The following is a 26,895-nucleotide window of genomic DNA, read 5'->3' as shown; positions in this document are numbered from 1 at the left end:
ATAAAATATTAACATTTATCATTTAGTTAGTTACACTTTTTCAATTTTCAAAAAATAAAAAATAAATAAAATAAAAGGAAAGAAAGAAAGAAAGAAAGTAAAAACTGCACGCAGCCCTCTTTCTTCTAGTTACAATCCAAGGATACTTCTTTGACGAGACAATTGCAAAATAGAATGATTTTTTTTAGAATAAATCCAATTAGAAATTTTATTAAAAAGAGAAGATATACATATCGAGTTGACAAAGCATAAAATATATACCACAAGCAACCATTTGCTTCATAAAATATATACCACAAGCGGCCGTTTGTTTCACTTGGTGGTTTTTCGATTACTATTCAATTTCATAATCTTTCTGTAAGTCGATCTAACACGATGACAATAATAATTCAGAATTATATTTGAAAATAAAAATCTCAAAATATGAGCAACAATAAATCTTAATATTTGAACAATTATAACTCAGATTTATATTAAAAATATACAAATTTAATGATCATTTAAAAAAAAGCAACACAAAAAGAAGAGGAATGACTACCGATGAAAACTCATATGTAGCCGCACGTAGAATAAGAGAAGAGCTCTCAAAATACAAAGATTATAATGACATATAACCATAGATTGGGTTCAAGTAGGTTTCATAATTTTCATATCAATCTGTCAATGAAAAATAAAATTGATAAGAGTATTTACTCAGTATTAAATCGGATCGAGTTAGGGTTTGAATTTGGGTTTGGATTAATATACATAAAATAAATAAAAATAATCTACTTTTTAAAGAAAAAAATAAACCAAGTTGAATTTGGGTAGGCTCATATCAAATTGAATATATCTGCTCCACTTATAATTGGATCGGATTTTACCCAACAGATCTAAATCGGATCGAGTAGAATGAGCAGCCTTAATTTTAAGCCTGGATTTGAAAAATGCCATTGACTTTCTAGTCTTTTTAAAAAATAAATCACCAAACATCACCTTTATTTTAAAATTGTACATTCATTCTCCATCTCCAGCTTCCAGCCAATGTTCTACGTATATAAATCGTACGTTCCCTCCATCCATTTCATTTCAATTATCACATTCTAAACCAGAAATAAAGATTCCTATCATTTCAACCCATTTTGGATTGAAATGACATTTACACCAACAAAAACTCCATAACCAAACGACAATAGACATAGCACCAGACTCCAACACTTACAGTTTGCCATAAACACACACCATAATGCAATTCCAGGCAACTACTTACCTTCCCACTCCCTCTTTTATCTCTTTTTTAGTTTCCCTTTCTTCTTCTTCTTCTTCTTCTTTCTTTCAAATTAGCGGAAACTAACTCAGCTTTTTCACTTGCAGGGACCCATCCTGTTTGCCTTTCTCTTCACTGCAACTTTTCTCTTCACTTTCTCCACCTCCCTCAAGGTATTTTCCCCTTTCCTTAAATGGGTTCTTCTTATTTTCTTAATTTGAATTAAGATAGTATATAAAATTGTTAATATGTTCAGGAGGGGCAAACATGTGTAGCAAATAGAAATTGTGACTCTGGGTTACACTGTGAAACTTGTTTAGCAAATGGAAATGCAAGGCCACGTTGCACAAGAATTCAGCCCATTAACCCAACTTCAAAGGTAGAATTTTGTGTTTCAAATTTTGGAATTTGTATATAATATGCAGCTTTCTGTGTAATTCTGCTAATTGTTTTAGGTTCTTGGTTTGATTAGGTAAAGGGGTTGCCTTTCAATCGGTACACGTGGCTTACAACCCATAATTCGTTTGCCAAATTGGGAGTGAGGTCAGCTACTGGGTCTGTACTTTTAACACCTATGAACCAACAGGACTCCATTACTGAACAGCTCAATGTATGTTCTGTTCTCTTTTTTCACTTTTTGTTTGGCTGTTGAGAAAATAAATATATATTGTTTGTGCTATTGTTGCTTTTCCATATGGGAATGTTGGTTTTGTTTTGCTGGAAGGTAAAGGTTTGGTGTTTTAAAACATAAATTTCCTTATGTGACTTGAATATCAATTTATGATGATGAGTGGCAATTAAGTGATTTTGTTGTTTAGATTTTGGCCACTTGGGTTTTGGAGTTTTGTTCTTAATTTGGCCTTTGAAAACTTCATTTTGTATTTTAATTTCAACAACTTTGGATTAGTTAAACCTTCTTGTTTATTAAAATGGTAAATACCAATTGCAATTTGCAACCATTTTTAATATTATAGATGATAGCATGATGATGAAGGAAATAGTCTATTGATGTTAGACTATGGTTGACAAATTCTACAAATAACATCTATTCTTGTAAGGTGTTTATTAGAAAAAGCTTATCCCTAGCTCACGAGACTCCTTATATTACTAGAGTCAGAAAAATTATTTGTCGTATTGTATACAATTTTCTCTCTGCTTTAAACATATCATGTTGATTATTAGTTATTTGATATATATATATATATATATACACATATATAAAATATAGATTAGTGATACAACTATTAGGGTTACCCTTGTTAGTAAAAATGTTTTTCTCAAGAAAATTCCCTTGCTTGAGAAAAGAGAAAATCTGCCAAGTCTTTGTTTACTGATATAAAACAGAGACATACACCTAGGTTTATTTATTTTGATGTACACATTATCTGTTTGGAGTTGGCTATATGTGAAAGAGCACTCACCTACCATCTTTTACAAATGCCATGAATGACTATGATTATTCTTTGTCTTAGTACCATTTTTCTTTTCTGAAAACAACCTTAATTTAATCTTAAAGTAAAGAACAGAAAAATTCCTAAGAAATGCAATATATTACTGTGGAATATAATAGCTGAAGGAAGGTTCCTTGAGTTGAGGTCATATGTTGAAAAGGTCCACCTTTGGGTGGAAAGGTTCTAATTAATGTACTGTTTGCTTTAATTTGTTCAAATGTGATTATTTCAAAAGCATATTTTGTTTATAATATACAACTTTGTTGGAATCTGTTTGGTAACCTCAAAGGAAATTTCTAACCAATGAGAAAAATAATATATATGTTATATGCATGTTACTTTAATGAGTTAGATAGAAGAAAAGGTAGATAAGTGAAGACATATCGAACCAGCTCACTGAGCACATCAATTGTCAGATTTGATTTGTAGATGAATGTGTTGTAAAGCCATTGGATAATTATTCTTTTTGAAATTTCTCTCTATGAGTTGGTATATTTGAAATTGTCAATACGCAACTTGTTCTTTGTCTGTTTAACATTTACTAAGAGGTAGTTTTGTTTTGCGTTGCAGAATGGAGTGAGAGGGTTGATGTTAGATATGTATGACTTTCAAAATGACATTTGGTTGTGTCATTCCTTTGGAGGAAAATGCTACAACTTTACAGCTTTTGTAAGTATTGAAGAAATTGACCCTACTACATGGACATGATCACGGTCCAGTTTCAAACTAGAATCAAATTGAAACAATATCGATCAAAACTACTCTAAACTATGGTCAACAGTTTATAGTTTCAAATAAATCGTATATTTAAGGTTCGGTTCTAGTTCATTTGAAACTGGAACCGGTGATTTTAATTTAAAACTGGCGATTTCGGTTTGAAATTGTGAAAAAGAAGTTAGGAACTTTCAATTTGTTCTTTTTGTTTAGTATAATTTTTTTAAATTAACTTTAAGAATTTTTATTAAATTGGTTTAGTTTTTTAATAGTAATATTTATTATTATTATTTATTCAAGATACAAATCTTAAAAAGAATTTTTTAAAACTTGAAATGAATTATCTAATTTCAGTTCAAAGTCGAAATAAAAGCGAAACCGGCTGTTTCAAAACCATCATAGAAACCATCTAAAAATGGCTCCGTTTCAGTTTCACCTTTTTTATAACCGGAACTGATGGTTTTTAAATTGAAATCGGCAGTTTTAAAACCGTGGTCATGTCCACCACTACACCTCCATACCATTTTAAATTCCATACAATCATGTCTAAATTCAGATTCTTGAAATATGAAATTAAATTTTTAGTTAGAAGATTTTGAATAATGATAATTTAAATGTTGATATTCCAGCAACCAGCCATCAATGTTTTGAAAGAGATTCAAGTATTTTTGGAGGCAAATCCATCAGAAATTGTTACCATTATAATTGAAGACTATGTTTCATCGCCGAATGGCCTGACAAAAGTGTTTGATGCTGCTGGCTTGAGGAAATACTGGTTTCCTGTATCTCGAATGCCCAAAAATGGCGGAAATTGGCCTACTGTTGATGATATGGTCCAGAAGAATCAGCGTTTGGTGGTTTTTACTTCAAAGTCATCTAAGGAAGCTTCTGAAGGAATTGCCTATGAATGGAGATATGTAGTAGAAAACCAATGTGAGTATTACTTTTGCAGGTTAATTACTAAAAGCCCGAACTTTTTTTTTATTTAATATGCATTTTAGTAGTAAGGCTGTCAAAGTTAATAGCAAACTGCATTTAACTACTTATTTTTAAACTGGCTTATAAATCAAAAGTTAATAGCCGAACCAAAAAGTGTGCGCTAAAATGAATAAAGAGTTTTTATTTTTTATTTTTTTTGTAAATAATCCTAATTTTCCCCTGAACTGAAAAAAACAGCAATAAAAGATTAGAACTTTTAATTATTAGTAATAATTGACTGAAATGATAGATGGAGACGGTGGAATGGTGGCCGGTTCATGTCCAAACCGGGCAGAATCACCTGCAATGAACACAACATCAAGGTCTCTAGTGTTAGTGAATCACTTTCCTGACAGGCCAGATTTTACCCAAACTTGCAAGTATAATTCTGCTCCTTTAATGGATATGGTGAACACATGTTACGCGGCAGCCGGTAAACGGTGGCCTAACTTCATTGCAGTTGACTTTTACAAGGTATGGAAAATCCATTTGTTTGTATAAGGAAGAATTACTATTTTGTTCCTTTTTTGTCTAAAATATTTTGAGAATTAAAAAAAAAAAAAAAGAAAAAGAAGAGACTAATTACATATATGATATGAACACTTCAGAGAAGTGATGGCGGTGGAGCTGCAGAAGCTTCAGACGTTGCAAATGGTCATCTAGTTTGCGGCTGTGAAAGCATTTCCTCTTGCAAGGTAATATATAATTTATAACTTTTAGAAACCATATATTATTTGTAGTGAATTTTTTAATGGGAATTTGGCTCAAGTTGGATTTGACACAATTGTATTACAACTGTTGACGGCATTGTTGACATATTAACCCGCCGCAATAAAAGTCATATCAAGCCCAAATTAGGTTATTTAAACTGTATTTTAAAAATTTTATTGTTAAATACGAAAATAATGTAAAAAAAATGGTAAATTATAAAAGTCTTCATTGACCGGTAGCGGTAGCCAACGGTGGTGGCCGATGGTGAATAATGAGTGATGATAGTGGCTAATGATAATTAATAAATTAAAAAAATATGAATTTATAAGGTTATAATAAGTTTATCAAAATTTGAAAAATGTTTACGCTCTTAAAAATGAAATATCATTTTCCTTAAAATTGACTTAATTTTCCTTTGATCAGAAAAATATTTTCCATTAATTTATTTTTCTGAACACTCTAAATAATGAAAAATGATGAAAAATATTTTTTTATAATTTATTATAATTTATTTTACGGAAACAAACGGAGTTTTAATTTTGATTAACTAAATGCATGCTTAATTTATTCTTTTTCTTATTTTCAGCCAAACATGACCTTTGGAGTCTGTGACCTACCTGAGGCTGCTGCTGGCCCAGCCCCTAATGTACGAAATGAAATCAGCTTTGCTCATTCGGATGACAGAACCCGTCGCCTACGGTGGCTGCTGGGGACCATTCTGGGGGCAGTTTTCTTATCATTGTAAAAATAAATTTTAGTATTTAAAAAATAAAACAAAAGGCACCACATAAAAAAAATGGTGTTCTAACCTAAAACCAACCTGTAGTAGAACTATAAAATCCAAGGAATGATTCGGTTTAATTTTTAAGAAATTTTATTTAGTTTTGATTTTTATAAATAATTAGAATATCTTTTTGGTTTGGTTTAATTATTATTGAAAACTGAAAACCATTTTTAACCTAAATTTATTTAGCCTGGTAATTAGTTCAGTTTGCTTTAATCTGTCTGGTTCTATAAATAATTTAGTTCGGTTTGAGTTTTGCTTGTGTAAAAATTTAAAATTTAATATATTTGATTTGTACTAATTCAATTTGAAATGATACACAAACCGAACCGACCAAATGTTGTCAATAAAAGAAAAGGAATGTCTTTTGCTATTTTAGATTTGTTTATTTACCTTGAACACAACTGGCTCGATTGCTGTGACCGTCTCAAACATGTCTCATGTCCGCTTCTGTTCTATCCTGAGCATGTTTTTATCTTTTCTAATAAAATGTATCTTTTTTTTTCAATAATTAAATACATTGATAGTCGTCATGGGTATAACAGGGCTGTGCTTTGATAATCAATTACTTCTAATAGGAAAAATATAGTATATGTTAACTAGTCAGTATCATACTTTTTTTTTCCCTTTTTATATCTCAATTGTAAATTTTTTCTATTTTTCACTTTTTCAATTAGTCCATACAAATAAATTTTCAACTATATTCAAAGTTAATAATTGATTATAGAAAATTCTCTTTAAATTTTTTTTCCCAAAGAATAAAAAGGAAATGTGACTTGGTAAAAAAAAAAACATCTCAAATTTGTAAAAGAATAAATTTAATATTTCAAAAAAATTTTCTTCCCTTATTATATGGTCTCTAATTACTCCCTCAGTTATCTTTTTTTAAAGAAAATAGAGAAAACTCTTTGATTAAGAAAATTAGTTTAGTGGATTTTTTTTTCCTGAAATTTCCTTAAAAAGTGTTCGTTTTTTCATTAATTGTGGAATAGCCGACACAACAGGCATTCCCAAAAAGAGCATTTATTGCCTACTTGCATTTTTTGGGGTGTCACTTCAACCTTTTTTATTAATTTTATCACACTTTATTATAATAAGGACGTTTTACATAATATGTGCCCAGAAACAAAATAATAGGCCACAAAACACTAAGTACTGCATTTTAAAAGTACACAATTTATAATAGAAGTTGACAATCGTTACCTAATATAGAAAATAATAACTATTTGAAAAAGAACACAACTAATAATAATAAAGCCACAAAATAGCTTACAAAAGTGCACAATTAATAATAAAAAAGAAACAAAGTGGCTTACAGAAGTTCACAAATGTTACCTAATACAAAAAAAAAAAAAAATTGAAAAGTGCACAATTAATAATAACAATTCCACAAAAATGGTTTATAGAAATGCACGACTAATAATAAAAAGGCTACAAAGTGGCTTATAGAAGTTCACAAATATTACTAACGCAAAAAAATAACTATTCAAAAAGTGCACAACTAACAACAATAAAGCCTCAAAATGCCTTACAAAAGTGCACGACTAACAAAAAAAGGCTCAAAGTGGCTTACAGGAATTCGCAAATAGAAAACAATAACTATTGAAAAAGTGCACAAGTAATAACAATAAAGCTACAAAATGACTAACAGAAGTGCACGATTAATAATAAAAATATCATAAAGTGGCTTACAAAAGTTTACAATTGTTAACTAATATAGAGAAAGAGAAAGAAAAACCATTGAAAAATTGCACAGCTACTAAAAACAAATGGTATGCTAAGTAGCTTACTAAATCTAATTTCTTCCCTTTTGCAATGATCAAAACATATATGTACTTTTAAAAATAAAACGTGGTCGTTTTTAAAACTTAATTAAGTTTAACATATATTCGTTCCTGACGCCAATGATGGTGGCCAAATTTATAAGAATAAAGTGGATATATATTCATCAAACATATAAATAAGGGTTAACTTTGTACTTATGTGGCAATTATTTTGACTTTTAATATTAGAACTTTAATTTTATGGCCAAATTTATATAAACAATCACTATTACTATAAAACGAAATGAAAAAGTGAGTAGATAACTTGTCCCTTAAAACACACGTACATTAAATGTTGAGAATATTTGTATCTGCCACTTTCCTTAATTGTTGAGCTTCAATTTTAAAACAAACACATACAATTTAAGAGCATTCTAGTCCTTTTTAACTTGGCTTGCATCCCTAAGTTATTATTTAGAGTAAAATTTTTTATAAAAAAAATACATCTAAAAAGAAAATTTTCTCTAAATAAAGAGAACTGAGGGAGTCATATTTTAATTTAAACATAAATATAGTTTACAAGCCAAAAATTAAACTATTCTTTTTGACCAAATAGCTCCAACTTTATCTGTCTCAAGAAGAAGAATAGTAACCATGAAATATAGATAATCCCGCAATGCACTCTTTATAGTATTATGCAATACACTCCTCTAGTGTTCAACGCCACCCACCCAATCCTTAAGTGGAGACTTCTAGCTAATTAACAACATTTTAATCAGACAAAAAGAATTAACCCACACCATTGCTTGAGAATTCTCAATTTCCTTTGTCTTCTTAATAACAAAATGTTTGGACAAATCTTGATAACTTGTAAGATGATTAAAACAATTAGGAGTATCAAAATAGATCACGACACAGGAACATAATTCACCTAATATGAAATAAATGGGTTAGGGTTGAGTTTAAATAGATTCGTTTCATAAACGGATGATCCGTGTAAAACAATAATTTAAATGGATTGTGTCATTATAATAATCTCTAGTGTGACCTTATAGTCTCCAAGTACATCTAGGTACACTTCTAAAATTAATCTTTCTACTTTTCACTTTTTTACCAAGTCACATTGAAGCCATTATGTAATGTATATTTCTTAACAACAATATTCAATGATTCTTTAATAGTAAAGATCATAACAGTATTGAATTTGATCTTGCTATGATCACAATTGAGATCATACACATTTTTTTGTCTTCTTCACTTCCTTTGTAACAGTCAAATCTCTCTCTTTGCTACTATAGGTTGATGAATACTCTTCATTGGATGCTTCATAATCACTAACCTTACTTGGTACTGATCCAACATTTAATTTACCATATGTCTCTTAAATAGGTAAGCTTACTTTCCTAAAACCAAATGCCTTATCCATTCTTAAATTAAGTCCATTGTATATATTCACCTTTAACTTCTTATTTTCTTTAGCAGATATGAACTCTTTCATCTTCAAGTTCCTCTTTAGCAGTTGAGCTATCTTTAACATCATCTTCAAGGTTCAGTAGATTGAATTCAACATCAGAACCATGACTTGCATTTTCTTCATTTCTCCATCTTCAGCTAAACTGTCCTCATTTTCTCACAAACCTGCATCCTAGTCAATCCTACCCTGTTACGGTACAATAATGACACTAGGGTCTTTATCAATTTCTTAAATTGATGTGCCTTTACGACCCTCTGTATTTCCGAATTCTTAATAATCATTATTGTCCACTTCATCATCTGAGTTCACACAATTCTTGTGGTCATAACCTCTATTTTTCTCAAGGTACATATTTGTTTCAATATACACTTTGAGCCAGTTGAATTACTTCCCTCTCTCAAATATTAACTTTACCTCATCATTTGATGAAAACTCCAAAGATAACCATCTTACTTTAGGTTTGAAATATCCAACTTTTACTAAATCATCATATCTATACTCTTTTATCTAATCATAGAGGTCTTTAAATTTCATGCTACCAGTTTACGTGTCCCATTGCTTCAACAGCTTTCCCACCAACATAATTAACTCTTTCAGTTTGCTTGCTCTTTTCACCTATCATACCTTCGACCCACTCCTCCATTGGAAACCTACATAGTGGTCCCTATTGACATAAGTTCAAACCAAGCAATGTATAAATTTTGACTTATTTAATTTTCATCAACCTTACTTATTGCATCATCAACTAAAAACATTAAATAAATTAACATCAGTACATTTCTTAAACCATGCCCTAATCTTTGAAACAATCACTACTCTCCCAACACTATTTAATAATCAATGAAAACTCAACATTTAATAAATTTATAATTTTGGTTGTAAGTGCTTACTAATCACGACGCTTCTCCCTCGTCATTGCAAAGAGAACCAGAGTCAATGTTATTCTTGCATTGGTAGTAGATTAAAGCTTTAATGAAGAAAAAAATTGGAGAGAACTTCGAAAAAAGCGAGACGGATATAACTATTTTGGGATAAACAGAAGAGGCATGATCGATTTTATGAAATGGATGAATGGATACTACAGTGTCAATCGATCGATGGAGAATCTATTTTAGGAGTGATTAAGGGTTAGGATTTTGTTATCAAAACGATGCATTTTTCTTTCTTGGGTTAAGTTATCGAAGGCTAACCAGTGGGACCCATAAATATATTATTTATTCAAAATCATAGGTCCGTTTTGAATTTGGGTTGCCAATATTTATAAGTTTCAAAACTAAAAGTGTTTGGGTTATAAAAGTCAAAGTAGAGAGATTTTGCAATAAGTCGCAAACTTCAGGGTAATTTTGTAATTTAACTCTTATTACAATATCCTTTGTGTTAGATGTCCTTTTCTGCACATACTACTCATTATTCTTTTCATCTCTTTTTTTAAAGTTGTTTGTTATGAAACCCTAGCTGATTTTGCATCAACTGTCCCAATTCTCTGTTAGCTTAGATGTTTGGCTGAGATTTATTGTTTGTCATTTTATTTGTATTTCAATTGTGAGCTCATAATTCTCCCTTAATGTTCATCTTTCTATTTATGTTGCAATTTTTTATTAGGCATTGCCAGTTCATTGAACCGTTGATTTTGGTTTACGAAATCGGTGATTTAAAATTTTTAAGATGTTGAACCTATACCGATCCTTGAAACACCAACTCTAGCACGGTTCCGATCACAGTTTTTGGCGATATATGTATTATTTAAAAAAAAAAAATCAATCCTAATGTTATATATTTCGTACAAAAAAATTAATACGAATTTAAAATATATTGAAAATTTTTATTTTAAATAAATTTTAGAATGCTGATACTCATATGAGAATAAAATTAATTAATTTTACAAAATAATCAAATAAATTATTATTTTATTTTGTCTAAATATTTTTAATTAAATAAATTCTTAGAAAATTTGAAAAATGCTTCAAACAATATAATTTTAAACTAAATAAACAATTTAAAAGGAAAAAAAAAATTACACTCCTATTTGTATCAAACAATATAATTTTAGACTAAATATTCACTTGTTTTACCATTTTACTTTTTTAGATTTTTAACTTTTTAAGTAAATTACATTTTCAAAAAAAAAATCTTAAGTAAAGTGTATCATGTAGTAAAATATTATTTAGATTTTTAGAGATGTATAGAATAAGCTAAATAATAATAATTTTTAAAATAAAAAATAAAAAATTTTTCAGTTCGGTATAACTTGTTGTTTATAGTCATTAATTTATTTGTCTATAGTATTAAGTATGATTATAATTTCTCTTATATTCTCTAGATATTTATATAATGTTAAGACATGATTTTATGTATAACAACTTTAAATTAAAATTTATCTTTATTTGAATAATATTCATATTATAACCGAATATTATTTTTCTTAAACTAATTTTAATATGACAGGACAACATTAAAAATCAAGTATATTTAATAAAATAATTATAGACAATAAAATGAAAAAATTATTACTAATTATAAGATTTTTTTTTGAAAATGACAAGGTTAGACTTAATTAGCATCAATTTCTTTAAAAAAAAAAAAACATAAAAGCATTTGATTAGAAACATTATTGATGAATTGGAATTTCACATTCTACTCATTTTTTACACAAGTAAAAGACGAATAACATAATAATAAACACACATATACTCGTATTCAGTAATTTTAATATATTACTATTCATTTATAATTTTAAAATATATAAATTAAATACATATTTTTTGGATAAATTAAATAAAATAGATTAGATGAACTAATAAATATTTATTAAAATTTATTAGATGAATTAATAAATTAATTATATTCTGAATTAATTGTAAAATAAACTTTTATACTTTTTTTGCTTTTAAATTTTATTTTAAAATTAAAATAATAATCTGTTTTTTGAAACAATTAATATCGTAAATAATCAACGATTGAAAATTCAATTAGAATATATATTAAAATAAAAAAAATTAAAATAATATAATAATATTTTTAATTAATTAATAAAAAATATTTAAAAAACTTTAATTATCAATTATTAAAAACTCAATTTATTTGATAAACTCAAACTATTATCAATTATCCAATGACTAAAGATATTTTAGAATTTCTAAACTTTTACTAAGACTAATATAAGAAATCTCATTATTCCCCTCTATTCTCACATTTATAGATAGCGTAGATTTTTGAAATTCAATAAGAAAGGTGGAGAGATATTTATATTTGCTTTGAATCATAATTATTTTTGCCATTCTTCAGCCTCATTTTTCATCAAATATGCTTCTAAAAGACCTCCAAATAAATTCTTTAATTATCAACTCTACATTTGCATTATTAATTTAGTTTGAAGGCAAATGGACTTGAACAGGGATGGAAGTAGAGTTGGTACTCACAAATTTTGAACTATTTATATCCCTTTTAAACTCGTTTAAGTACTTATATCCAAATTTAAAAATACCCCTTAAATAGATAAAATGTTTAAAGACCTATACAGAATCCTAACCGTATACATTATGAGTAATAATTTCACTATCAATACTCATCTCAGATATATTTATGACCACTCATATTTGAATAAACAAATCAAAGTGGAGTCTGTACCCTAAAAAAAAGATCGAAGTGAAATATGTATTTAAAATACTTATTCCACTTTCATCTTGAATCTAGAAATGAGACGGCATAATTTCATCTCAAGTATAGACCATATTACATTGAAGTTACTAAAATTCAATTTGTTATGCAAAAATATATAAACTTCGATTTATGTTATATAAAAAGGAACCTGTTAAATTTTTCGTTAGAGGGTGAATGGAAAACTGACGTGTACATCATTAAAACATTTAAAATGAAAACCTTGCCACATAAACCTGATTAATTAGCTTTATAAAGTTTCTCTCTCATCCCATTTACGTGTTCTCTAACCTCTGCAGTATATGTGTTGTCCTATATATATATATATATATAGTCTTTTTCTTTTTATCTTTGTACTTCCATCTGAAAACAAACAGAACCGCAAAATACAACACAAAATCAACTTAATCACACACCACCGTTCTTTTATGAGCTGAATTGCTCTTTTATGAATTAAAGCTAAAATTTGGGGGTGAAAGAATATTTTGTGTGCGTGTGTGTGTATATATATATATATATATATATATAAAAGCTATTCCAAGAGGAATTATATGTTAAATAAACTTTAATATAGCATAGATCTTATTATTCATAGAATTTATTTAATAAAAATACATAATAATCGGAAGCGTACCTTGTACCTCGTTACAGCAATTCGATTCTGACCGTAATAGTAGATCTATATTTTTTCGCTCTATCCTTTTCCGTAAGTTCTCTCTTAACGAGAATTATCAACAACAATTTTTCGCGTTTGAGGGTACTGTAAACACTCTCTTTTACGCCGTTGATTTCTTTGATCTTTTATAAGGCAGAGAAAGGGTATTAAAACCCTAACTGATCCTCATTCTATTAAATTCAATAACCATCCTCTTGGACCACCTTAATTAGAATAAGCCCTTTAATTACATGGCCACTTAGATTAAAATAATCAAACATCACAAAGCAATTTGAATGATCTGTTGGGGGTTTTAATAACTGTGGTGGATTTAGTGTTGGGTTCAGATGGGAGAATTTGGCATTGGGCTTCTGATGAAGAACATGAGAGGAGTGAAAGAACTGAGCTTTTGATGAATATATATATTATTTTTTTTAAATCCTAAAACCCAGAAATCATACAAATGAAAAAGAGTAATTAGAATTTTTTTTTTTAAAAAAAAAAAGAAAAGAATAATTAGAAGAGAAAGAACTAGTAAAATATATTAAAAAAAGTAAAAAAAAAAAAAAAAAGAGAGACAAAAAGATGCGTCAAAAGTAGAGTGAAAATTTTTTAAAATAAAAAAAGAAAAAGCTTTTGTTTTTTCATTTATTTAACACAAAAAAATTACATGTATTTGTTGAAGGTCTTGAAGCAAAGAGGAAAGTGTTCACGTAGTTCTTGTATTCTTCTCTTCTTTCTCTTTGGCTTTAAAGAACCTGATTTCTCCAAACAAAAAAAAAAAAAAAAAATTATGGGAGATTTCGTCATTGGATGAGTTCAAATTTCTTTGCTTGGTGGGATAAAAAATTATTTTCTTGAAAAAAAAAAAGAGTGAAAAAGAGAGGGAAAATAATACTGCAATAAAATAAAAATTTGATTAATAGAGAGAAAAAAGTGTCAAAGTAAAGAAGAAGGAAACCGCTGCAATTTCTATGAGGTGAAGGTGCCAATAGAAACCGTAGAGGCGGCCATCAAATGGCATAAGAAAAAAATAATGAAGAGAGAGAAAGTCAACAATAATGTACACATCAGTTTTTCATTCATTCTCTAACAGAAAATTTAACAAATTTACTTTCACGTAACTCTAATTGAAGCTTATATATTTTTACATAACAAATTGAATTTTCGAAACGTCAATGTAATAAGAGTATATTTTAGCTATGACGGGTGAAATTAAACCGAAATGATATACAGTAAAATTTAAATCATCAAAAGGTCTTTCTGCAGTCCGTTTTGTTAAATATGTTGATTTTGGAGAGTCCAAGGCCTCGCCAATAAGACATTTTCAATATCTAAATGGTCATGAAAAGTAAAAATAAAAGTATTTACTAGCATAGACCGGAAAATGGTCATAATTTTCTTAATAACCGCTTGAATGTTTTTTCTAGTAGTAGTGTCTTTTCCTACTAGAATATTCTTGTTATTAAGACCCCTTGCTCTTCTTTAATTAATGCTAGGATCAAGGTGGAATCTTGCATTGGTTCCTCTAACGAGGACTCTTTTATGATTTGAACATGTCAATAGATTTAACCAAAAGTATTAATGAAAATCATGAAAAAAAATGATTAAAAAGTTAACAGAAATATTATCTCCGTTCTATAATACTTGTAACATTTAAAAAAATATTTTGTTTCAAAATACTTATCACATTTGTGGTTTTAAAGAATAATAAATATTTTTTTTTCATGTTTACTCTTTATATATGACCGATAATTATTATTTCAACTTTATGATTTTCTTAGAGAAATAGTATTAAATTAAGGGTAATATAGTCAATTTACTCAATAATTTATTATAACTTAGACAAATTTAATGGTTTTTTTAAAAGACGTAATATTCCAAATGTGATAAGTATTACATTTAGAATTACTACCTCTGTTCCATAATACTTATCACATTCAGAATGTCACATTTCTTAAGAAAACTATTAAATTTGTCTAAGTTACAATTAATTATCGAGTAAATTCAGTATATTACCTTTAATTTAATATTAATTTTCTAAAAAAAAACCATCAAATTGAAGTGATAATGATTGATCATATACAAAGAGTAAAAATGAAAATAATGCATTTCTTACTCCTTAAAACCATAAATGTGACAAGTATTTTGAAACAAACTATTTTTTTAAATGAAACAAGTATTATTAACTCAAGGACGAATTTTTTTTTTCTAATTGTTATTAAGTTCATTGAATCTAAAGTTAAATGGGCTTGGCCCAATATTTTAACAAACGTGTCGGCTGAATATCAGGCCTAATATTAGCAACAAACCCAATGTCATTATGTTTGGGCCAATAGCCCAAGAGGTAGAGTTGACAATTGTGTCGGTGTTATGATTATCATTATTAAGATTACGTTCATTCAAGTACAAAAATCCGTATTCTTTACTATAGAGAAAATATAGTATCTCTAAATATCTTTTGTATTTTTTTATTAAAATTGAATATTTTTATATACTCCTATGGAGATCTTTGAAATATATTTTCTATAGATATTTATCAGTATTTTTATTTAATGACGTGCATTGCATGTTGACTATGCTCGTTATATGCTCATTTTTAATTTCTTATTTATATAATATTAAAATATAAATTCTTATTTAGATTAAGTAGTTAAATTGACGTGCATTGCATGTTGACTATGCTCGTTATATGCTCATTTTTAATTTCTTATTTATATAATATTAAAATATAAATTCTTATTTAGATTAAGTAGTTAAATTATATTACACTTTATATATACTATAAATACTTTTTTTGTTAAATGTCAACGTATTGATTCATACAATTTTTGTTATACGCTAGTTGCTTTCACTTTCTTATTTAAGGAAAAATCAAGTTGATTTATAAAAAGCATCTTATAGCTTCTATTATACGTTTTATAATAAATTTACACGTTTTGTTAATAACTTTCACTATAATCTCTTGTAGTAAATAAATATACTTTAACAATAGACATGAAACCAATCTAATAAATCAAATTAAATATTTAAAATAATAATAAATTTTTATTTTTATTTTCTTACCGATCAAAGTCATGAAAGCATTTAAAAAAATTATTAATGAAATTATATTCTTTAATAGAAATATGATTTGAACTATATAAGATATCAATATAATTAGTCAAATTTGAGATGTTTAAAAATAATAATTTTTATTTTATTTTTTGCCAATCAAATTAGAGTGCAATTTTTAATTAAAAAAATTTTAATCTTATCCTTTTAAATTAAAAATCTGAATCATCTGCACATCAAACATAACCTAGTAGTAAGTGCATATATGACCTGGTAATAGATCCTAAATATATTTATTTAAAACAAATTTAAAAAATGTAAAAATTTTCAAATGCCTCAATTTACATATATTATTTAACATAATAATGTTGAAGCTAAATTATAAAATATAATTAGACATAATAAGATAATAATAAAAAATTTTAAAATTTTAAAATACTTAATTATCTATATATATTTATCTATTGAAAATTTAAAAAAAAAGTCAATTAAATTATAGAAATATTATATATATATTTTAGGGTAAATTTTTTAATTAGCGAAGACTAAAGTTATTTTAGGATATCTTAAATTTTACAAGAACAAAATCAGCAATATCATTGTTTCCTCTCATTTCCACTTATATATATATATATAAAAACTTTTTTGTTTGTATATAACTTAAATATTGATGTAATTAATTTTCGAATACAATACTAAAATGGGATTTATTTTAATTTAAATGTAGATCTAAATTATTTGTCATATAATATCTTTTAAAAATTATGTTCTTACCTATTAATTTACACATTAATCACTACTCCAACTATGTAAAATCACCAAAAATGTTATAATTTATTTCAACTGTTAATTATTCACAATTACTTTTCCCTTCCACAAATAAGTGTCGTTTAGGGTTTTAACGTGCTGAATAAGTAATGACCTAACTCCCCTAATTATAATAAAATGTGCATTAAGTTTAATTAATTTGGAAAAAAATTGGAAAAAATTTATTAATTTACTCTAAGACCACGTTAATTTGTGCACAAAGGGAAATAAATTATTGTTAATATAAACATATTCTTAAATAACTCTGTTCGCATTGGCCTATAAGGGAGAAACACTTACAGTGATAATTTTCTCTATTTACAAGAATCAAACAATCGATTTCTTATTTAAAAGACCTAAGTTCTCTCTATTCAGACTAACTCCGTTGATCGCAGACTCTTAAATATTGATCTTTAAATTACAATGAGTCACCAATTCAAACTTTGTAGTATTCACATGATTCACTGATTTAATTATTTAATTAATCTAAAGATAATTTTTATACTAAGAACACAGCTTGAAACACAAAACTGTGGAACCAAAGGATGTATTAAGTTAATTGTTGTAAAATCATAAGACACTGAACCATAAACAAAATTATATTATATACAGTACAGACAGAGTAGTGAGGGACTATGCGAAGCTCAAGACACCATTAGTTTAAGACATCCGAGGTTTAATCATAAATTAACATATTAATGAAGCATTAACTATTAAGCTTTTGGCTCAAACCTTTCTGGTCAAGCTCTTTAATCAAAACAATTGGCAACCTGATTAGCGATATTTATGCACTACGAATTGGAATATACGACTTGTAGGTTGATAGGGGAATCCGGCTAAAGTGTGTCTCATGGCATGGAATAAATAATATCTGTAATTTGGAAGTTGGCATATTCCAAACATGCATCATTTTAAAATCTATATAGAGGGGACTCAGAATAGGCAAAGACGTTGAACGGGAATTTTACATATTCTTTTAAGATTATATATATAAATAAATATTCTCCGTTTTAGATAAGTAGAACAATGCAGGACAAAATGCATGGCTGCTCCAAGTCAGAGGTCTGTGTTACTCGAGGAAAAGGATGAACATAATATTGTTTCATGCAGACAAAAGGGCTGGCTTTGGGTTAGCTAAACCAGTGGGCAATATTTTGCTATATAATATTATAATATGTATGAGTTTGAAATTTTAAATTTGGGTTAACTCTTTTTTTGAGATTCATGATTGTAGTTCTGCAGATATTTTTTTCACGGATTTATATTAACTTAAACCTATTCCTTATACTAAGTTGAATTCTTGATTGATACTAAAGTAAAATTTATATATTCTTTCCTTAAGATGATTATTCCAAAATCTTCAAGTTGATGAATAGCACCCATCAAGTACAATTTTTATTTCATCATTATATTCTCAAAGAATAGAGCCTCCTCTTTATGGTTGGAATGTCAGACATGAAAGTGAAGGAATCAAGTTATTTGGTTATGACCACTAAGTTTTGTGCACTAATAAATGAGATAGCATTTCCATATATAGCAATTGCAATTTTGTCTTATAGATGCTAATTAAGCACATTAATATATTTTTAATTGGCAAAATGTATAAATTTGATCCTGAATTTCAGCTGATTATTCTTGTGCTTCTAAATTTTACGGGTATTCAATTATAACCTTACACTTTCATATTTCAGTAATAATTATGTTCTTCGTCAATATAAAATATCTTTGTATGAGTTCAATAATGACCTCACACATTCATATTTCTTTTATTTATTTATTTATTTTTACATATCACCTCTAATCTTATGTGTTGTAATTTATTTCTACTTTTGATGGATAATAAGTGTATTTCCTCTAATAAGCATATTAGAATTTACTATAAATAACCAATAAGATTTATCTATTTTTTTTCTTTTTAAAAATGAAAGATCTTCATTAAGCATTATAAAGAGAATACAAACATAGAGGCATGACCTCTAAAATATGGAGACTAGCATGGTTACTCTCTAACCAAAAAATAAGCAAATATATTAGCTTGTCTTCGAATCCATTTAACAAAAATGTCCAATCTACGATTTAATCAAATCTTATAATTGTGTACAAGAAAACTCCAAAAGTAGAAAAGTTACTTGTAGAAGAATTAAGAGCATGAACATTATTCTCTGCCCAGTGGAGAACAGATCGCATTGCTAGAGCCTCAACAATATTAACGTTAAAGCAGGCCTGAAATCTGCCACTAATAGCTTTGTCTCATTGAAACTATAATAATCAAATTCTGATAAGTAAGAAGATATTAATTAAATTCTCACTCCCTTTTTTGGGTAAAAAATTAATATTCCCTTCATTTTGTTAACTTTGACATTTTTTTACTTTTCATAAAAATTAAGAAAATGATTGAATTATCTCAATTTTAGAAAAAAATAAAAATAAAAATAACTTGCTGAGTTACCCTTTAATTAATATGCATTCAACTAAAGTTTAAAGAAGAGATCTAGACAAAGGTAAATTCAGAATAAAACAATTCATTCTATTTTAATTTTCTAGAAGTTTCATGTAATAAAAAAATTAAAAATTATTAAATTTAAGAGAATCGAGAGAGTATTATCTTCAATTTGTGACTGCTCTTTTTTATAAATATTTTTTCATAAATAGAATTTGTATATAAGAGTTAAATTAATACGATAAGTCAACAAATTTTCATACGATGAGAATTATTTAAGCAAACCGTTTGAACCTGAGTGGAATCATATAAAAAAAAAAAAAAAAAAAAACATTATGAAGCATAAGCAATGGGGTAGAAGTATAAAAAAAAAAAAAGGTGGTGAGCCGCTTAATATGCGCAACCAAAGCACTACTCAATTGACATTTTGAAAAATTTTAAGTTAACCAACACCCATCATGTACAAGTGAAGTCGCCATATTCGAAAGCTACCTTTTTGATTAATTAAGTAATTAATTATCTTTATATATAATTAATTAATTAATTAATTAGTTAAGGCATGGAGATTATGAGTTTGACTGCTTAAATCACAAGCCACGTAAATTCAACTCAAGTCTTCAACTTTGAAAACGTTATCCATTACTCTAATACAAAGTCATAAACATCCATTATTATATGTGCATACTGTGGGTAGCCCATCATCAAATCTACCTTTGAATTATTTCTATACTATATGCTATTTCATTTCACATGTATAAAATAAGATTAATGAAACATTAACCCACTAAAAAATGACTTTACGAACAAAAAAAAAAACCCTTAGATGCGAAATTATAAATTTTAAAGGAAAAAAAAAATTATAAGATGTATCATTAGGAGTGTGCATCGATAGATTTGGTTGATATGTATTTTCAAATTTCGATAAAATTTGAAATTTAACCGAATTATAATTTGAGATTGATTTGATTTGGACCAAATAAATATTTTAATAATAAAAAAAATTTATAGCACTACAAACTTTAAATCCATGATGTGATATAATAAAATTTACTATTTTTTATAATAATTATACACATCCTTACACTGAAAACAACAATCACCGACTGAAATGTTTGACCATCAAGTATACGAGGAACGAATATATACAAATACTCCATTGGTTATTACCAAAAAGAAGAAGAAAAAATCAATAGGCTAATGCCTATAACTATAAGCCAATGACATCCATGTATTATGTGGATATTTGGTTTGTGACATGTGATTTACTTCTAGATAAGAACAAAAGGTCCACGTGGACAGCTCCACACAGGAATTGTTGTGGACCACATCAGCAATCACAGAAAGGGCTAGTGGAAACGTGGTCAACAATAACACAACCCACGTGTAAAGTTATTTCAATTATTTCATTATTAGGTTAGGACCACCAAATTGTAAAATCTTAGGCCGAATCACAAACCCAACTAGCCTGTGCCTGCTTTACACTCTTCTTCTTTACTCTAATTGGTCTCTAAGACCAATATTATTATTAATAATTGTTTTCTATTTGAGAAATAAATAAATACATTTAATAGAATACCTAAAGTAGATTTTCTGAAATACAAATATTTGTTACCAACTCATCCTCCACAATGACATGTGAAATTTATTTTATTATTAATCCACCAATTGTTAAATGTTTGTGTATATGGCCTCATTAAGCTAATGTTCTTGTTATAATTACAGATTCAAAATCATCAATTCTTTTTTCCTACAGCTTGTCTAAAGAAATTATAATTTTACCTAATTATTTTAAAAAAATGCTTCAATGGTAGTGCTTTTTTTTTTTTTTTTTGCTTAATTTAACAATTTCATATATTATGTTTTCAAATTTTACAACTGTGTAATCTGTATCGCTTATTCATTTTCAGGTGAAATTAGATTAGGAATCATTAACTTAATTTTGGACTTAATACTATAAATTAATAAAAACAAAGAATTTAAGTTCGTGCTACTAGAAAATTCAAGGTTAATTTCACTTAAAATTCAATTTGTGATAAAATTGTGAAAAATAAAAGTTGGTGATTGAATTACGAGAGCCATTAAAGTTGAATTTTTTTTTTTCAAGTAAGCATTATAAATTTGATATGTTAAGCATTGTTTGTCAAAAAAGAATAACAAATTTTGTCTTAATCAAGAGGCAATATTTTTTTTTCTTTCTTAATCACAGATATCCCTAACCCAATAGATTACAACTAAATCTTACTTGCACTGGGTCAGCCTACTTAAGGGAAAAATGCTTCTAGTGAGTATTTACTCCATCTATAAGGATCGAACCATTGACATCACTTAAAGGAAAAAAAGTATCGAACCACTCATTTTAATAATGGTTGGTTGATAAGGGCATCTTAATTACCTTTTACTAATTTATTAATTAATAAATAAATTTTCTTTATAAAATGAAAAAGAGACTACATGATGCATATGTCTATGTCAAATGAGGATGGCCTTTGTGTAGAAATTGTTAGATTATGGAATCTAATAAGTAAACTTTATATATATAGATGTGACATTAAGTCAATTGATTTATCAATTACAGCCCTTAAGCTATATATAAATATAAACGCACACATACAAAAGAAAAGAAAAGTTGATAGAAAATTTGCTTTTTATATGCACAAATGAGCTCTTGATCACTTTTTTTGTGAAAAAAAAGTGGGTTAGACTTGAATTAACTAATTAAGTATTAATTAGTGAAAAAGGTTAGGCAACTACTCTTTAGAACAAAATGGATGGGACTTATAGCCAATCCAACACAAATGAGAAAAAAAAAAAGTTGAAAATGCTTAATTAAGAAATGTATATTAAGTGACTCGGAACCTCCCTGAAATGGAACCTCCCCTAAATTGCTTAGGTGGCTTTTTCTTTGCTTTTTTATTTTTTATATATACTTTGAAAAGGTATTCAGACTCTTGTCTATTTTAACAGTTCAAAGATCTTACTAATACCCGCTCGACTCTCAAAGGCAAAGGGACTGGTCCGGAGAGAGTATGTATTGCGGAGGATCAAACCTATGACTTAAGTCATTGTGATCAACCTGCTAGTACTCTTTGCCATTGAACTACTCCATTCGATTTTTTTGTTAGTTTGAAAAACATTGAGTTGATTCATTACTAATCCACTAACTAATACTAAAATCTAGTCCAATTGTGACATGAAATGATAGAGATCCATTTTCTCTTAACCAGAGGTCCTAAGTTCGAGCCCTAAATATGGAATCCCTTTAAATATTCGAAATGGAGCGTTTTATCTTTATTTATAGGTCTATCCAGCGCGAATCTGAATTAAACGGATCATTGGGCTTCGAATACCGAATAATTAAAAGAAGAATAATAACAAAATCTAATCTTTAGTTAATGACAAAGAATGAAAAAGAATCCAGGTAGATAGAACAGGGCCCAACTCGCCAGTTGCACCACATTAAATTATCACATTCGAGAACAATATTGGTATAGTTCCAACTCACAGCAACTTGCTATATAGTAATTAAATACAACTTTTTGTATAGTATATGTAGTCTCTGTATACACTAAACTTAAGAATCTTTGTCTTTTGTTTGGTTTATTTTAACTTTTAAATGAGAATTCAGTTACGAATTCTATTTAAATTTCCTTTTTTTTAATTACTTACTATAAGGGATTTGATATTAACCTCAGGAGAATTATCTATAGAGGCGTGAAATGAACCGAGCTGATAGATTTATGGTGTCTAAGAATTTATTTATGGGGTACCCTCATAAATAAAAATAAAATTTCAAATTGTGTTGTGCGCATGTCGAATTTTTAAATTCAGCTTGTTATCTTTATAGACTCAGATTTTAGTATCGAGCCAAGAATTTGTTGATAGCTGTATTATTGTATGCTTCACTTTTTAATAGAGAATTTGTTAGCTAGCTAAGAATAATGCTTAAAAATATTAGTATCACTCTAATATAAACTGATGCTATTCAAATATAATATATATAAAAAAAATTGAATTTTATAACTGAAAAATTGATAAAAATATTATATCACCTTTTTTTTTCTCCAAAATAAATGTAACTTTTATAATTTGAGAAGTCCAGTATTTTTTTTTTCTAATCTACCCTTATTTATTTAATATTCTACTCATAATACAATTATCTCTCAATTACTCACTTAGGTTCCGTTTGTTTCCATAAAATAATTTATAGAAAAATATTTTTCACAATTTTCTGTTGTTTGGGGTGTTTAAAAAAATAAGTCATTTTTTAGGGAAAACAACTTCCATTTTTCAGAGAGAAACATTTTTCGGACATTGACAAACTATATAAATGCATATTTTTTAATTTATTAATCATCATAGTCACTACTACTGGTCATCATTTACCATCGACTACCACCACCAGCTGCTTTCATAATTTATATATATATTTTTGCATTCTTTTCATATTTAACAATAAAATTTTTAAATTATAAAATTTCTATTATCATTAATATTTTTTTATAGTCTTATGATATAAAGACTTTAATATTTTTAATTAATTTTCAATATTACAACCAAACAATGGAAAATAAGTTATTTGGAAAATATTTTTTAAGGAAAATGTTTTCCATGAAAATATTTTTCAGCAAGTTATTTTCTTGCAAGTTATTTTACGAAAATAAATTCAACCTTATTATAAAAAAAATTTTATAAACTAATTTTGTCAAATTTAGACTATTAATTGTATTTTTTTAATCCAAGGGTCAAGCTAAAAAAGACACTTATTTTGAAACGGAAGAAGTATTCCATAACATTAAATGTTAAGTTGGCTTGTGTAATTTTTAATTAATTTTCACTTCAATTAAAATTGGCTAAATGTGTAAGTTGACACTTATATTTATCGAAATAAATATTGTAACACCTTCAATTTTTACTTAATTTTATTCAGAAAATTGTGCTTAATAAACACTTATAAATGCAACATTTTATTAAATAGCTTGACTTACAAAATTAAATTAATTCATAAAAATAAAAAGTTTAAAAATTATTGTTGTTAGGATAAAGAGATATGCAATATTATCATAATTAGTAATTTTGAAAATATGATAAATTTTTAAATAAAATTTAAAATGTTAAATTTATGCAATTCTCCATTAAAATTCAAACTTACAACTCCATTATGGTAGGATTTTAATATTACTATTTGATTCTACTATTATAATATATAAGAAAGATACACTAAAATAATAAACCTAAAACATAATACTAATAAATAAATAAATAAATAAATAAAAAGAGAATGGATAAAGAGCACACATATCAAGAATTTATCGTTCAAAGCAACAAATCAACCATTGGATAAATGTTGCTTAGAGAAAGGACTGAGAATTCCGTACTTTAAGAGTAAACAAAAGACCCAGACTGTAACCGGTCAAAATTGGTAAGAGAAATGAGCTGGAAACACGTGCGAGATAGAAAGAGCACGTGCATAGGAAGACAGTGTGTGTGTAATGTGTTGGGCTGTACCGGCAAATCTTGCCTGGTTGACTGGAGACATTTGGGTCTTAACGAAACTCCACACGCGTGCATATTACACTAAACGACACCGCCTTATTACTTGTTTTAACCTTTTTTTGTTCCTCAGTACTTGCTGCAAATGCCAGTGCTGCTTCAGTTCTTGTTTCTCAACTCCTTTTTAATTCCCCAAACATACCACATTTTATTTGCTACTTATAATCTTCTGCCCAAGGCCTTTTTATTTATTTTTATTCTTTTTTTTTTATTTTCATGTTCGGATTTATGTGAAGTCTCTAGATTTCGAAATCCAACCAAACCTTACAGGTGAAATGGAGTCCAATAAATTATCGAAAATTTTGAATTACTTTTAATAAAAGAGCTTCATAACATTTTAGAGTATAAGTTATTAATGTATTTTATGTAATTCAACTGTTAATTTTAGTCCAATTAAATTAAATTAATGACTTAAATTTTATTTAATTTTTTTAAAAATTTCTTTTTATATTAAAATATTAGAATTCTAGTAAAATGAAAACGCAAAAAACATGAAATCAAATATGGAAAAATAAAATGCGAAAATATTTCCATCATAGCTGCGTGAAAATTCAACAGAAACTGACATCCTATCTATAACACTTAAATAATTTATTGAAAATTAACAGCTAATGAATAATTGTTAGCTGCAAATCAAGGCATAACATAGTGATAAGTGCATATACGATCTGACAATAGATCTAAATTCAAATTTTCATACTAAAAAAATAATAATAATTGTTAGCCGCTAATTTTGAAACACTGCTCCACTGATTAATTTATTAATTGCTGCTAATTATCAATTCAAACTGGTCATATGCCCATACAATGTATGGGTTAGTACTTATAAATAACCTACGAATTAAATTTGATTGAAAAATATAAATAAATTAATATGATGATATAATATTTGCCATTCACCCTTTTTTTATTCTTTGACTTTGAGAACAAAAACAACTAATCCAATTTTTTCTATAAATTTAAAAATGATAAAAGAATTTTACACTAATAAATTAGAAACAATAAACTCACCTTTTTAATTAAACTAAAAAAAAATAAACATAAAATTACTGTTACAAATTAAAAATAATTACTCAAACCATATAATTATCTGAATGGAAAAATAAATAAACTTCGGAAATTGTTAATCATATGTGTCTTTTTTTTTTTAGAAATATAATTTATTAATAAAAAAATCAAGTATTACAAATATTCTATTAAACCAGATATAAAATTTACTATCATAATTAATAGAAAGTTCGTTAATCCTTTAAAAATAAAAGAATTATCTATATCTTTTTGAATCATAAAACTAAAAGTAAAAAAAATAATATTGGATTTTTCTGCTTGAAGATGACCTTGACTGATATAAATTTTCATAGTAGCATCTGGTCCTTTAATTGATTTGAATGACAAAATAACTTCTACGGATTTTTTATGCTTGGATTGCTTTTCCAAAATTTATTGCATATGACGTACACGAATTAGTTTATGCCACTATGAGTTAATAGCATCAATGGAGGAATATACCACACTACCATGCTCTCTTGATTGAAGATAAACATCAGTAAAACAATATCTAAATTCTCCAATCAAATATCATACCTTTTAATGACAAACCTTCACAAAGAA

At 27.3% G+C, this 26,895-nt stretch overlaps 1 protein-coding gene across 1 annotated transcript; it reads left to right on the top strand.

Annotated features, from left to right (window-relative positions):
• Positions 1-1,006: 1,006 nt before the first annotated feature.
• On the top strand, positions 1,007-5,972 carry LOC105639490 (PI-PLC X domain-containing protein At5g67130). Its single transcript, XM_012223568.4, has 9 exons — positions 1,007-1,237; positions 1,354-1,419; positions 1,503-1,625; positions 1,719-1,856; positions 3,268-3,366; positions 4,041-4,344; positions 4,640-4,863; positions 4,998-5,084; positions 5,687-5,972. The coding sequence occupies exons 1-9, from the start codon at positions 1,226-1,228 to the stop codon at positions 5,843-5,845; spliced, it is 1,212 nt and encodes a 403-aa protein (XP_012078958.1). The 5' UTR covers positions 1,007-1,225; the 3' UTR covers positions 5,846-5,972.
• Positions 5,973-26,895: the final 20,923 nt, after the last annotated feature.

This window comes from Jatropha curcas, chromosome 6, assembly GCF_041381405.1.
Source record: "Jatropha curcas cultivar XTBG-Jc1 chromosome 6, XTBG_Jcur_1.0, whole genome shotgun sequence".
Taxonomy (NCBI): Eukaryota; Viridiplantae; Streptophyta; class Magnoliopsida; order Malpighiales; family Euphorbiaceae; genus Jatropha; species Jatropha curcas.
This window is presented reverse-complemented; position numbering and strand designations above follow the sequence as displayed.

Coding starts and splice junctions, on each gene's coding strand:
- LOC105639490 (XM_012223568.4), top strand. Junction 1,626..1,718: donor CCATTAACCCAACTTCAAAG/GTAGAATTTTGT, acceptor TGGTTTGATTAG/GTAAAGGGGTTGCCTTTCAA. Junction 3,367..4,040: donor GCTACAACTTTACAGCTTTT/GTAAGTATTGAA, acceptor TTGATATTCCAG/CAACCAGCCATCAATGTTTT.